The 15482-nt window shown below is 38.1% G+C and overlaps 1 protein-coding gene across 1 annotated transcript in view; it reads left to right on the forward strand.

The window, feature by feature from the left end:
• The window catches only part of LOC124616186 (probable RNA polymerase II nuclear localization protein SLC7A6OS), a 61390-nt gene continuing 45908 nt past the window's right edge, over positions 1–15482 (forward strand). Inside the window, exon 1 of the mRNA XM_047144480.1 lies at positions 1–339. Coding sequence (XP_047000436.1) covers positions 184–339 — 156 coding nt within the window. The 5' untranslated portion in view covers positions 1–183. The remainder of the gene's footprint in view (positions 340–15482) is intronic.

Here is a 15482-nt window from a genome sequence, read left to right on the forward strand (position 1 = left end):
GTTTTAAATCAGTTATGTTTTTGTTTTGCATTGTGTGCGGTGTGAGGGTGGGGAATAAAGTTGAGTGATTCGTGAAGGTGATTTTCATGACCATGATGTGCTGTATTTCAGAAAGTCCTTCATACGCGTGATAATTACCGTTCAGCCATCGTAAACATACTTTGATTATTTAAAACGCATGAAATGGCAGCCATACTGCGTGTCAAACGCCGTTGCGACGAGGATCCCCACGAAGCTCTATTATTATCCTGCAAGAGACTGAAACATGATGAAACTCCAGAGAGTAACTCGCATTCTTACACAGCGCTGCTTCAGTTTGCCGGCACGATTAACACACAGGTTACGTCTGTCGATGTCTTTTTCGATATCATAATGTTTGTAGGCCAATTGGTGGCATGTTCTTGTGTACCTTCTAATCTGTTGTCACCGGTTCGTTAATCAAAACATATAACGAACGTATCAACAACAAAAGTACATCAAAATGAAATTAGCCGAAGCACTGACAAATATAGAAACAGAATGAAAATAATCTTCATGATTTGTTGTGACAGCAAGGGGGGGCCAGATTATGGAGCAGTGATAGTGCACATGATTTTTAAAAATGCTTATAGTGTCCAAAGCCGAGGGATGGAATCTCTACTTTGGTTTTCTCCTGTTTTTGGTAAAATTTACATCGGAAGTGTAGAAAAATGAGCAGTATTAAATTTCATAAACACCGTTGTGGGAACACGCACTACATCTCAGTACACTATTTAAATTAAGGTTTTGTATCGTTTGCCAGACTGTCTTCAACATTTCCCTTGCAATTATGTATAGTGCCCGTGCAATTATGTATAGAAACGATTTTGTCAGTCACCTCCCTGGGAGATATCCTCCTCATCATTCTACATGTTGTTGCAGTTGTTTAAGGATTGTGGCAGTACTAAAAGGGCACCAGACGCCATCACATCTCTCACAAACTGCAATGGTGACAGTCAAGTGATTATACCGTGGTCAGAATAGTTTGTTGAGACGTAATGTGTTTTCCCTAAGTAATGGTGCTTGCATGGCTTGATATTACCCATCTCTTTACAAATTCCTAAGTGAAGATTACCCAAAATTATCAGATCGTATTGACTGTCATCAACTCCTCAGTTGAGAAACATTGTGATGTAGAAAAGTTCACACATTGCCACTGTCCTAATGGAAAAGTGAGGAAAACTACCTCCAGCATAACAAAAACAAACCCCATCCTAAATAACCACACACAAAACAAAACCACTACTTAAGAAAGAAAAAAAAACACCCACACACCATCAGTACCACCCAGCCCATTGGTCACACAACAATCCCCCCTCCTTCCCTTGGGGGGGGGGGGGGGGGAGGAGGAGGAAGGGTAATAATAATCTGTAACTGGTAAACTCAGATTCCAAAACCAAAAGAGAATTGAAACAAGAAAGTCAGCATCAGTAAGCAGTAAGTATTAATGCTTTTCTGCTAACAATACTAATAAATTTTCTCAGTTTGAAACTGCTGCTTCTTTCTCCCTACAAATTTCAAGCATCTGCCTTTGCTTTCACTTGATTTCCACAGCCAGGCTGCATGTCATAGAAAGTATGTACCACTGATCTCTGTTAAAATTGTGATTTTTGCAACTCTGCTGTTTCCTTTATAATCAAATTCCAATATGATGACACATGAGCCAAGGTAGGCTGCAACACTGGCCTCAGTCTGGGGTCATTCCATATCAAATCACCCAATAAAAAATAAATTTTACACCCACCTCCTTAGATTTTCATGAAATTTGGCTCAAATGGTTCGAATACCATCCTGACAACACCTGTTTTTTTTTAGCTGTATCTCTTATAGTTTTTTTTTTTTTTTTTATAAATTTTTAAAGTTTTTATGTTTTGCGTTTTCCGAACCTTCGGAAATGGTAAATTTAATTTGTATTCAAAACTTTAAAATTGCTTATCTGAAAAACTCTTTTAGATAACATCATGAATTTTTGCAGCAAGTTTATTTATTATACAAATTTGAAGATAAAAATGATACTATTAAAATAGATTAAAATTTTCTATGAAAAAAAATTATATGTATTTTTTTTTTCTTTTTTAACGGATGTTTTGTTTTATAAGAATTGCAATATCTAGAGTCTCAAACCTGATAGAATGCTCAAATTTGTTTTAATTTATTCTTAAACATATAGGCTACTTGAGAAAACAAAAATAATGATGGCTTTTTAACATGTTTATTAATTATAGTAGATTACATTAGAATTATGTACAAAGCTAGTGTAGTTACGACACTTATGTATAACCCAACTGATTGCTTGAAACGTTGAATTTTTTGAGTAATTTTGTCTTTTTAATAAACATTAATGCTGATTCAAACAGTTTTTCCACTTCATCCAAGAGCTTACAGTTCTTTTGATACAGTCTTTTTTGAAGTAATACATTCTTCCGGGTCGACAGAAGCGTCCGAGCCCACGCGTCGGCTTTGACCCGTGACGTAAGGGTGTTGTCGTGTGTGACGACATGACGGCGCGGAGTTTGGTTTGAGTGTGGCTGTCTCCAGTTCTGTTTTATCTTATTTTATTTACTTTTCTGATCTGTTCGTTCTATCTCGTGAGATTTTTTTTTTTTTTTTTTTAATTTAAAAACACTTAGGGCCTATTACTTATTTTAATTATCTGTTTCCTCGAATTTCTGTTTTAGTTTATTATATTTATCTTTCTGACCTGTTCGTTGTATCCCGTGAGATTTTTTTTTTTTAAGACAAAAAACACTAATCAGCTACTGAAGCATCTTTATCTTCTATGGGTTGCATGGGTTACGACCCCTGGGGAGGTGGGTGGGTATTCATGCATGGCAGTCTTCACTTACGCGTTTTAGCTACGCAAGGCGTCTAAATTTGTTTATATTTAGTTTGCCCCCCACCCAAAACATCCCATTTCCCGCACTCGTCTCATTAGTGTCATTAGGCTTCTTGTGGAAAGTGTGTGTGTTTGTTTTTGTTTCCGCCATATTTGTGACGTCATGGGTCAAAGCAGACGGGTGGGATCGGACGCTTCCGTATTTCCATTCTTCCAGTGCCGCTTGATTGAGGTGCGTCTGCTACACAGACTATGTTGCTCCAAAGGCACTATGCAAGAATCTTCTCTTTCAGGCCAATAAAATGGTGCAGCTGGTCCTGATGGATGTAGAAATAGAATTTCTGCATCTTCTTCATCATTGAATATTGTTTTTACCAGTCCAAAGTACCAGTTACCATCATAATTTGCAGCCACGTAGCTAAAACTTGTACACATTGATTGCTGTCATTATTTGTTCTTCGTCTGAAAGCTGTAGACTGGCTTTCCTTAAAATTCTTTTAATAGTTCCTCCTAGGCCATCACAAATTCACTTCCCATGACTTGTTGCAAAAAAAGAGTGTCGGGCCTTCAAATTAAAGTCTCTCAAGTGTTCAGTCAAATTTTTAAAACTGTTTCTATTTTTGTACTGCCCAGCACAACCATCTGTAAAGTAGTGAACTGAGTCAATGTCAGTATGATGTAATGACAGCCACTTTGTAATTTCTTTTTGTACAAAGTTAGCAAAACCAGTGTCATGTTCTTGGTCATCACTAATAAAACAGTGGTTGGAAACAAAAACATTGTTTTCCTCATTTCTTAGAAAAACTCCAAGTGGATGTAGAGTACAACCACCTCTATTCCAGTGGTAACTTTGGATCTCATTTTGTATAACAAAGGAATAATTTTCACTGAAATCCCTCACAATAATTACTGTTTTGGGTGGTGGGTCTTCTTTCAATCTTTTAAAGGCTGCTGATTGGGATTTTGCTATAAACGAGTGCGGTGTGAGCTTTTCCAATGACCTAACCAATAAAGAAATGTAGTCTTCAACACTGATAGACTGTTTGATCATTTCTGCCCTGTCTGTGTTAACCCACTGACTGATTACAATTTCTTCTTCTAAATCATAATCTTCACTTAGTTTTTCAGTTAAGTACGTAGTTAGTGCAGTATTTGCAGTACAGCTGTTGCAATGATTTAGCATGCAGTTTTGGTTTTCCGTGTTGCACACAGGCATCTTAATTAGGTCTTTATAAGATTCTTCAATTTTCACAGCATCCAGTAATAGTTTAACATTCTGGTGGATACTGCATACACATACAGTGTGTGTGCCTGCAGCACCAGCAAGGATACACCATTTAGGTCTCAAGAAACAAAATTTTGAAAATGCTACTTCTACCTCGGGATTCTCCCATTTCAAAGAATAATAGAGTTCTCTCACGTTACACAAAATGATTCTTTTTTGCATGTACACATTTTGGAAATACGGAAGCGTCCGATCCCACCCGTCGGCTTTGACCCATGATGTCACAAATATGGCGGAAACGACCATAAACGACAATTCCAATATGGCAGATATAAAATCGTTGCATACGTATCATAAAGACGAAAATACATCGAAAAACAACACACACACAGGTTTCACAAAAAGCCTAATGACTCTAACGGGACAAGCGTGGGAAATTGGGGGTTTTTGGGTGGGGAGAAACTAAATATAAACAAATTTAGCCACCCACCGCCATACAAAACCACGCAAGACGACGAAAAAAGTCGACACCACAAAACTCACCAAATACCACAAAACACATTATTATCTGGAATCGGACATTTCCCTTGACCTATATAGATCTACAGTAGCCCCCGATCCCATAAATTGGGATCGAACACTTCCCTTGACCTAAATAGCTCAACAGCAACTCCCGATCCCATCTCCAAATACAAAAATCAAAATACACCGCAAAACATTGCGAACAAACACTTCCCTTGACCTACATATATCTACAGCAGCTCCCGATCCCATAAATTGGGATCGAACACTTCCCTTGACCTATATAGCTCAACAGCAGCTCCCGATCCCATCTCCCAATACAAAAATCAAAATACACCGCAAAACATTACGAACAAACACTTCCCTTGACCTACATATATCTACAGCAGCTCCCGATCCCATAAATTGGGATTGAACACTTCCCTTGACCTATATAGTTCAACAGCAGCTCCCGATCCCCTCTCCGATTACAAAAATCAACATACCCCACCAAACATTGAGATTGAACACTTCCCTCCAACTATATAGCTCAACAGCAGCTCCCAATCCCATAACTTAGGATCGACCACTACCCTTGACCTATGTAACTCAAAAACATCTCCCAATACGAATACCAATACCAACCTTCACAGTCACAAATTTCAATGAAACACTTCCCCATACCCCAATACACAACACATACGCCAAAAACAAGAACAATGAGACCTTACCACAAGAAAGTTCCAGCCCCACAAACTAGATTGGTCACCACAATCACACACAAATGCACACACACACACACACACACACACACACACACACACACACACACACGAAAAAATACTGAACCAAAAGAAAAACCCAACCCACCCACACCTCAACCCCCTCCCCCCCCCCCCCCAACCCCAAAATAAAAAACCCACAAACAAAAACCAAATGCAACATAAAAAACATCTCAATCACACACTACAACTCAACAAAAACTTCAACAAAATAGATCCTCCACAACTAAAACAAAAAACAAACACACTCCCCCTCCCCCTCCCCCCCCCACCTTAACAAACACTATACAACAAAATAAACCACCCACCCCACCCTGAACCATAGCCACCCACCCACCTACCCAGCCCACCCTAACTGACCACTTTCGGCCTATACATTTTACCCACAGCCCTTAAGAAAACCCGAACAATACAATAGCCCTCTGGGACACTCTTCCGCCAACAGTACTCATCTAAATGAGACTGAAGGTTGGAAGAGCGCCTCTTCCGCCTACCAAGAACTGACTTAACCGCCCCCCACATCCCCTCTATTGTATTAGTACAAGCCCCTGTCTCATAATTCTTAAACTCTAAACTATGGTGCACTACTAAATGATTAAATCCCCTCTCACCCAACCCCCTATAAGAAGAAAAAGCATCAGAAACTATTGTGGACCCCGGCTCTATATATTCCTCAATTAACCCCACTAATTCAGCCTTCGACCTCCCTTCCACAACCCTAAAAACACATTCGAAACCCCCACCCCCCGGAACAACAGCCTCCCACACCCAAAGACCAGCCACAGACTTCCCCCTCCCATACTTCCTTTTCCCAAACTGTGACTCATCCACCTCCACAACCACCCCATGCCCCCCCCAACTTACCCCTGTACTTAATAAATTCCGAACACACTTCACGACAAAAGGAATACCAATCTAAAACAGACCGAGCGAGGTGGCGCAGTGGTTAGCACACTGGACTCGCTTTCGGGAGGACGACGGTTCAATCCCGTCTCCAGCCATCCTGATTTAGGTTTTCCGTGATTTCCCTAAATCGTTTCAGGCAAATGCCGGGATGGTTCCTTTGAAAGGGCACAGCCGATTTCCTTCCCAATCCTTCCCTAACCCGAGCTTGCGCTCCATCTCTAATGACCTCGTTGTCGACGGGACGTTAAACACTTAACCACCACCACCACCAATCTAAAACAGTCCTCTCACTCACACCAGTCTCATGCGCGCAAAAACTCTGTGGGGATCTATAACAAAAATAATATGTAACAAGCACAATCTCACGCATGCCCAATCTAGACTTCTCGAACCAGGTACCGCGCCGTATGGAACGCCATATCTCATCTTTGCGACAGCGCCACATGTAACCGTCCCTGGTCCGAGAGGCCGGAACTTTAACCAATTTCATTGGTTCACGGCACACACCGCACTTCACGACCTCGGCAATTAAGCCAAATAGCTGAAGAAATTTAATCAGCTCTAAAGCTGTGTCCCCCATCATAGCCCTCAACCAAGAACTATTAATCTGGTCTTTCATATCCATTCCTGAATAAAAAACCACAACCAAATACACTTAATAACAAACCCACCCGACGTACAGCAATCATCGTTACATTAACCATCACACAAAGCCGTTAACTCACTGATACAAATTCCGCTTCAAAAAGACGCACGCAGCACTCACCACTGAGCAACAGCAAACTGAGCCCAACACACCAAACAAACGAAAACCATGAACATACCACCAGAGGGCACAACAAACGACAACACGACATCTACAAACACGCCACACTCACAAACCAAACTCCGTGCCGTAATGATGTCACACACCACAACACCCTTACGTCACGGGTCAAAGCCGACGCGTGAGATCGGACGTTTCTGTTGACCCCACATTGTTTTTGAACACTTACTTTTTCTTTTGTTCCAGGTAGCACTCTGGAACTTTCATCCTTTTCATAAAAATCTGTTACAAGTCTTACTGTATTTTCAGAAAAAGTTTTACCTTTTCTTGGACCAGGAGTTTCCAAAATACCCTTTTCAGATTTTAGCTTTCTAGCTTGTCACACCATGTACTCATTTACATTAAATTCTTTCATCACGTTATTTCGACTCCAAGAATCTGGAGCCAAGGTCAGAATCTGGATTTTTCTTGACCTCCCAAGAGATGAAATCTTCTCTTTCATAAGAGAGATCATTACATCAAAATCCTTTGCTTTCTCAACCACACTTGTATCTTCTTCGTCATCATCAGAACTTGGTGCATCATATTTTAATACTTTTGAAACCGCCTTTTTTTTTTGCAGTCTTTTCAATACTGCTAACCTTCCTTTTAAAATAAGACCCTTTACTTTGTTCTGACAAGCCATGAAGCTTTATCGGTGTTAAACCTAAATTATCAAGAGCAATGTTTGTTTGTACGAGGGATTCATTTCTGGATTCCAATGATTCTAATTCAACCATGACTTCATCATCTGTTTCACTTTCATTGACTTCAACTCTTAATTTTTCCTCACAAAAGTTACGGCATGTTGAGCAAAGCTTTTGTCCAGGTTTTATGCTAATATTTTTTGTCAGTAATTGTGTAGAAAGATCAAAGCCTACACTTCTCAACGATTTTTTGATGGGCTTTTTGTGTTTTTTTAGTGGGTCTACACATGTTGTTTGATACTTTTCGAAAACATTTAAAAAGTAGTAGCTGTGGCGTGAACATATATTCTTAAATTCACACAGATTAATTCCAGATCGTAAGTGGATCAAATCTTTTTCTTCCTCACTCAATTCAGATACTGGTTGTAACTTTTTTGAGGGTGTGTAGGTTGTTTGGAAACAGATTTTTTAAATAACCCTACGCTACAGGTTTGAATATATGACATACTGATTTTACTTTTGGTCTGATTACTGTTCTGGTTACTTTTATAGGATATAGGAAAGGAATCTGTGTAAACTAAGTAACAGTACTTACTGAAAGTTCAAATAAACTTAATAAAATACTATCCAAGCACTGTTTAACGCTGTAATAATTTTTTTCTTCAAAACACAGGAGTAACAAAACAAAATCCAAGCGTACATTGTTACTCCAAGAAGACAAAAACTTATTTTCGGTGTCTTAAGTCACTTGGTACTTTTTATTTTTAAAATATAATTAATATTATTTTAAAAATTAGATAACTATTAAACAGGTTAAAAAGCCAACATAATTTTTCTTTTATCTAATAGCCTATACAATTAAGAGTATTTTAAAACAAATTTGAGCTTTCTATCAGGTCTGAGACTCTAGATATTGCAGGTTTTGTAAAACTAAACATCCGTTAGCTAAAAAACAAAATTGTAAATTTTTTTTCATTTGGAAGATTTTAATATATCTTTATGGTAATTTTTTTTTAACATTTAGATATAATACATAAACTTATTCCAAAATTTCATACTGATATCTTGAGTATTCTTTAATATACAAATTTTTTTAGTTGTGAGGACACGTTTAAGTTACGATTTCCGACTGCTGAAACAATGCCAAATCTAAAAACTTTAAAAATTTATAAAAAAACTATAAGAGATAGAACAAAAAACTTTTACAAGTGCTTTCAGGATGATAAAAGAAGTAATTGTACCAAGTTTCATCAAAATCTGACATGGTTGGTGTCAAGGCCTGGGTGACTTGACATGGAATGACCCTCCATGTCTCTGTATCAAATGTCCTAACTTGCTGCTGATTGCCACAATATGGAAGGAATGCAGCTGGCTTGGCCTCTTCCATCAAAGCCGAGACGTCCTTTGTCATTCTCTCCGATTATGTGTCCCAAATGATACAATTCAGACTGTAGTTCGTCATCATCAGAAATAATCTTTGCTCTGTGTACTGACATGTTAAAGACCACATTCTTGTGTACAGGGTGCTGAATACTATTGTGTTCGAATACCAGTGAGTGTGCGTTTGGTTTCATGTACACTGAGTGACCAGGCTGTCCTCCTGCCTTCTGCTCAAGTAAAACATCCAAGAATGGTACCTTGTGGAGTCATGGCTCATGCATTATTATATTGGGATTTGGTTACTAAAGAGCTGGCTGAGATTAGAGTAAACCACTACACTTTTAACAGAGACTGGGTGTTCACTTAGTAGGGCATGTGGACGGGCTGCTAGGGGCTTAGTGGGAGGTGGGAGTGCACTGCCCAACTTTGGCCTTCTGTGGAAGGTTCCTATACTGCAGTTGTTCCTATATAAACAAAACAGTGTTCTAGCCCCAGCAGTCGGTGGTGTTTACTCATGATGACGAGGTGGAGACAGCTGCTAAAAGCTTCAGTGTTTTGTTCAAAGTGACATGCTACTGTGAAATACTCAAAGGACGTAATCAAGATGAGCTTGCAAAATGGAAGAGTCGTCTCCCAACAACAGATATTACAGTCCTCAAATATCTCTCTGTTGTGTTTGTCGTGCCACAATTATTTATGACTAAATTGTTGTACCACTTTCTCTCCAATCCCTCATGCGAAACAAACCTATCAGTAACTATAGGGCAGCCTTTAGAAATACACTCTTCAATCACTGTAACTAAGCCTTTTGTACTACAACTTTGTCAGCTTAAAATATCATCTGCACCTCCCTCTGAAACAACAGCTCCCATACCCAAAGACTCAGAACATTGTTCTTTCTCCCATACTTAGGTTTCTCGAAATGAGATCCTTTTACTTCTACAACCACCTCATGCTCCTTATTGGATCCTACAGTTAGTAAATTCCCTTAAAAATTAGCTTAAAAATGAAAAGTTATCTTCAATAGCCCGCTTACTCATTCCACTACAAAAGAAACAAATTAAAAAAATTAAACCAATGTGACAAAAGTGGGTACTTTGAACCATGTGCCACAACAAACAGATTGCCACAGTTATCTCTGTGGCACTGCCACATGTGCTGTACCCATGTGATGACTTTAAAGCAATGATGTTTGTAAGCCACATGTTTCAGTGACAAATGTGGCAGTTAAATGCTCCCAAATAACAACAATTTTTTGCAAAAGGCAGATTGTGGACTCCATCTCAGCCATCTCCACCCGCTACATACAAACTGATGTACTTTATGGTAGAATCCATTCTGGAAAGGCAAATATGTCAAAGGCACTACCCATTCTCCCCAAAGGCACTGACAACTAATTTCTGAACATATGTTCCCCAAATGATACAATCCCCACCACCACACAAATCACTGTCCCCACTACGAACACCACATAAACCAAAGCTACAAGTGCCCCCATGTGAAACATACTTTTGAATGCAGTGAGTTTTTGTGGTCATTACATTGTACCTATCCTGTCCACAGCAGTACACCCAGTATCACTTATTTTACTACCTTCTGCTAGTGTAACATTAAAATATAGCGTTTTTTCATCATGTTTTTAGTGGTTTTCATTTTCCATGGTTGTATCTTTGACTTTACAATTTTGTCAAAGATGAACTTTGCAATATTCTTGAATTAATAGAAGTGTTTTCATTTTGACCATGATCTATAATCCTAATTTATAGACTATTATAGGCTTAGTCCGTATCAATTCAGGCAGGCTAGGATGTTATTGAATTTAGCATATGTTAAAATGAAGGAAATAGTAAGGAACACTTTTTTTTTCCTCCAAAAAAATTTCTGCCCCGAGATACAGCCCTCCAAAGATGACATTTCGCGTACCATTTTGAAGATGCAAATTTTGGAAAAAATTTTGAAATGCTGTATCTCTGGAACAGTTTTGATACATATATTTTTTTATTATTTAAAAGATAATTGCTTTATAATTACAAAGAAATCCTCCATTTGGACGTATCTGTTGAAGTTCCTCTACTATAGCATTCTGGACCTTTTTTTAATAATTTATGGAAAAAAATTATTTTATTTTCAAAAATGTCAGTCCATAAAATTTTTTTGCTGTTGATTAGTACTTTATAGTTCTACATTTCCTGAAAAGGAGAGCTTCCACTTTTATGATCAATTAACAGGCTCATAAAAATCAAAACCTGGTCTCATTTAACATAATTTTAGTTTTTAAAGATGAGTAAGAGACTCATTTTTAAGCATTTTAAATGGCTCCAAAATGTTTGTGAAAGGTCCAAACAGTTAAAGGTTGCAATTTATGCAACTTCTGTACACTCTGTTTTGTACTGAAATTAGCCAGTAACTAAAAATGTGTTCCACAGCTTCAGTATTTTCCTTTGATATAGAAGATGCTTTCCTGTTGAACCAATAGGAACTGGAGCACTTACAATCTTCAAGACATTGTGAATAGGATGTGAGCACTGATGGCATTGTTGCTGTTTTTCAGCTGGAAACCCATTTCCAGCAGCTGGTCCATGTGGAAGCATAAAGTTCACTACAATTTTGTTTAACTCATAACTGGTGTCTATAATCTCTGCAACCCACCAGTTACAGTCTTACACTTACGCCACACACATCTCCCTTCTCAGGTTGCGAATGTGAATATTATCCTGCTGTTTCCGAGGTATTGGCTGAACGAATGAAATTTCTTCTTTCTTGCTCTTTAAAGTGTGTGTAATATGAGTTCGCCCTACACTTTGAATCCAAAAATGTGTCTTCTGAATTCCTGTCACAGGAGTAGTTTGTTTGGACCATTCTTCTTTTTTATGCTCACGGAATTCTTCGATTTCCTCTCTGGACAAAAGAATGAAGGCTGTGCATGTGTAAGATTTCAGGACTCTCATAAAATCCTCAGCATTCTGAATCACAGCTGTATATGATCTGGAAAGATTATGTTTTGTAGCATGGTGCTTCAGCAGGCCTCCTGCACCATCACGAGGCCTCATTCCCATGACCAGTAGCACTGTATACCCAGTCAGTTGGCACAAGCAACTTAATTTGAAATGAGTAAGTTGCTTGTGCCAACTGACTGGTAACAATTTTTAAAATGACTTGAAGAATTTTTTTGCGCATTGCTAGCAAAGCATGTGCAGAGTCATGTCCTGTGTCATCACTTATAACTGCAACACTTTTGGTCTTGTTTTGTAAATATGTCACTCCTGTAAAAATTGTAACCTGGTCATTACTCCAATGATTCCCTTTTACTTCTTGTGGGAGAACAACAGACCAGTTCCCAGCAAAATCACAGTGAAGCACTGAACATAGTTCTTCAGCCTGTACATACCCTTTCACTTCTGCAATGTGTTGTTGTTGCAGTTTCTTCAGATTCTGGTGTGTTACTGCTTTCACTGACCATTTACCAAGTTCATCAATGAAACTGTCAAAAGCAACAGTTTTCTTAATTGGTTTATTTTCCTCCCATGTCGCGTATGTAATTTCTGCAGGGTTATCTGCTACGTCTTCCAGGCCAAGTGTCTGTAAAGGCAGTCGTCCCATTCCAGGGCAGTCGCCACATTCTTGAAACAAACAAGTCTCTCGCTTTACATCACAGACTACTAATGTCTTCACATGCCCAACCAAGGTGTCATATGCCACGTCAAAGTAATCACACAAAGTTCAAAATCCAAGCAGTACACACATTAACAGACATATCTAGGTGGATGTGGAACTGCCCGGTTAGGTCGTAGTGCATAAAATTTTGATCTTCCAATATATGATGATGATGTGTAGTTGCTCTTATAAATTGTAAAAGTTTCTTTAATGCTGTGAATCATGTACCTCTTTACTTTCACAACTTTTCGAGCTTCAACTGTTATAGTGTCTTTTTTATTGGCACCCTGTCGAGAACAGTCCCATTTATCTTCCAGATATAATGACTGCACTATTTGAACTTGAGCTGTTTCTGCAGGATGATCATAATGTCTTCCAAAGACTCCTTTTACAGACCTCATATTTCTTGATTTGCCTACCATGTACTTTGATACTGATGGAATGTGGTTCAAAATTGTTTTCTTTGAAAGTTCTCTTGAATAATAGTTAAAACTTGCACTTTTTCACTGTAGGATTCACAATATTCAGCGGCTGAATTGATATTTGTGAAAAAATCCTGGCAGGAGGTGCAAGAGCGCTTTGGTTCCTTTTCTTCTGAATATGGAATTTCTACTTTGAAGAGTGTGGTCAGTTTAGCTGTAGTGTATTGATCCATAGCTTTAATAATTCCTCTGCACTTTCTTGATGCATAGGAGCTTATGACTTGACTTCACTGATCACGGTTTCTTAACAGGGCTACCACCTACCTCTGTAGTTGACTGATGCATCATCTGCACCATGAGAGGCTTCACCTTGTTCAGATACTATCATTCTGTTAAAACATTTAGAACACAAAAAGTCGTCAGTGGAAACATCTTAACTTTGAAACAGAGTCATCAAATGAGAACACTTATTCCCAACCTGAACAAAGTCTGTTGTTTTGTTTGTCTTATATATCACTCTTTTATGGATATGCAAATGGTCAGCACAGTTCACTCTTCTGTGGCCTCAGTCAGAAGACATTTCAAATAGTCTTTTTCACAAAACACATTGCAACTGTGTCAACTGGCAAATTCCTCACGAAAACACAGAATCACTGGATGGTCTCAGATTTCTTAGAACCCTCTGCAGTAATCAAATTAGCACTGAACAACTACTATACAGAAATGTGCAATGAACAACCACAACAAAGAAACTGACAAGAAACTACAACAAACTGTAAGAAATATCTTCAACAATTCAAGTGAAAAGAAATAACTGCAACAAAGAAAATGATAAGAAATAACTGCAACAAAGACTGTATAAATAAACATTGTTACGAAGAAATTAGTAAGAAACAACTTCTGTGCAGACATACATTACGCTTGAAAGTTAAAAAAGTGATTTTTTAGAATAAAATCTGTCCAACTTAAAAGTGGAAGCTCTCCTTTACAGAGAATATGGTACTACGTGGTACCAATCAACAGAAAAAAATGGAGCTTTTCTGGATTGGCATTTTTGAAAAAAAAAAAAAAAGTCTGTAAATTATAAAAAAATTCAAAAGGCGACAGCAAAAGAACTTTGACAGATACATCCAAATCATAAAGAAATTATTTAAAAAAAAAAAAAAAGTATTTTCCAAAATTTGCGTCTTTAAAATGGTGTTCGCAGTGTCATTTGGAGGCCTGTGTCTAGGGGCTGGAATTTTTTTGGAGAAAACAAAAAACATGTTTCTTGCTTACTCCTGAATTTTTACATATGTTAAATTCAATAACATCTGAGACTATGAAGGTAACTCCCCTGCCTGAAGTGCTATGGATTATGCCTATAGATGTCCTTCAGTTAGTTTCAGTTTCAACTAATCCCCTTGTGCGTAGTACTGTACATTATTAAACTCTAAGCTTCATCTACACCTGTGTTCTACAAATCTCTGATGTTTGTGGTAGAAAGTATTTCCCATTGTACTGGTACTACATATTAGGGTTTCTTCCCATTCAGTTTGCATATGAAGTGTGGAAAGAATGACAGTTTAAATGTCACAGTGCGAGCTGTAATTAATCTAATCTTGTCTTTGTGGTTCATATGGGAGCAATATGTAGGAGGTTGAAAAGTGTTCCCACAATATTCATGTAATACTGGTTCATGAAACTTCATAAGTAAGCTGTCATGGTATGGGTGACATTTTGTCTTCAAACATCTGACAGTTTTTGCTGTTTGTATCAAAAGAAAAAATTTCAGAAAATCATGCAGTTACAAAGTGAAGGACCAGCCAGCTATTACCTTCAGGTGGTGAAATTTTAGTTCTGGCAATAGACGTATTTAAAGATGAAAACATTGATCCTATCTTTTGGAATTATTAGTTCCTCGTCATGGAGGAAAGGGGGATAGATTGGTAAAGCTTAGAATGGTGGTTTGCTCAATTCTGAATGACCTGTTGCTCCTTCCTTATCTTCAGCAAGCTATCACTGCCCCCTTCCTGAAGGAGGAACTTAATACTTCCAAAATCTTAGATTTTATGTGTTTGTACGGCAGTATTGAAAATCAGGTTTTCCAGTTTTTGACAGTACTGAAGTTCAGATTTTCCAGCTTTTGACAAGATTCTCCCTTGAATCAAAAAGCCTCTATCTCTTGTCCTGCCTTTCTTTTTATATTTTCATATCTTCTACTAGTTTTATTAGGTTTGTGTTCCACACACTTATTAAACATTCGGGCACACAGGGGTTTTGCAAGAACTATCCTTTGAAGACATATTGCATTTTCCCAGTATGCT

This window comes from Schistocerca americana, chromosome 5, assembly GCF_021461395.2.
Source record: "Schistocerca americana isolate TAMUIC-IGC-003095 chromosome 5, iqSchAmer2.1, whole genome shotgun sequence".
NCBI classification, from domain to species: Eukaryota; Metazoa; Arthropoda; class Insecta; order Orthoptera; family Acrididae; genus Schistocerca; species Schistocerca americana.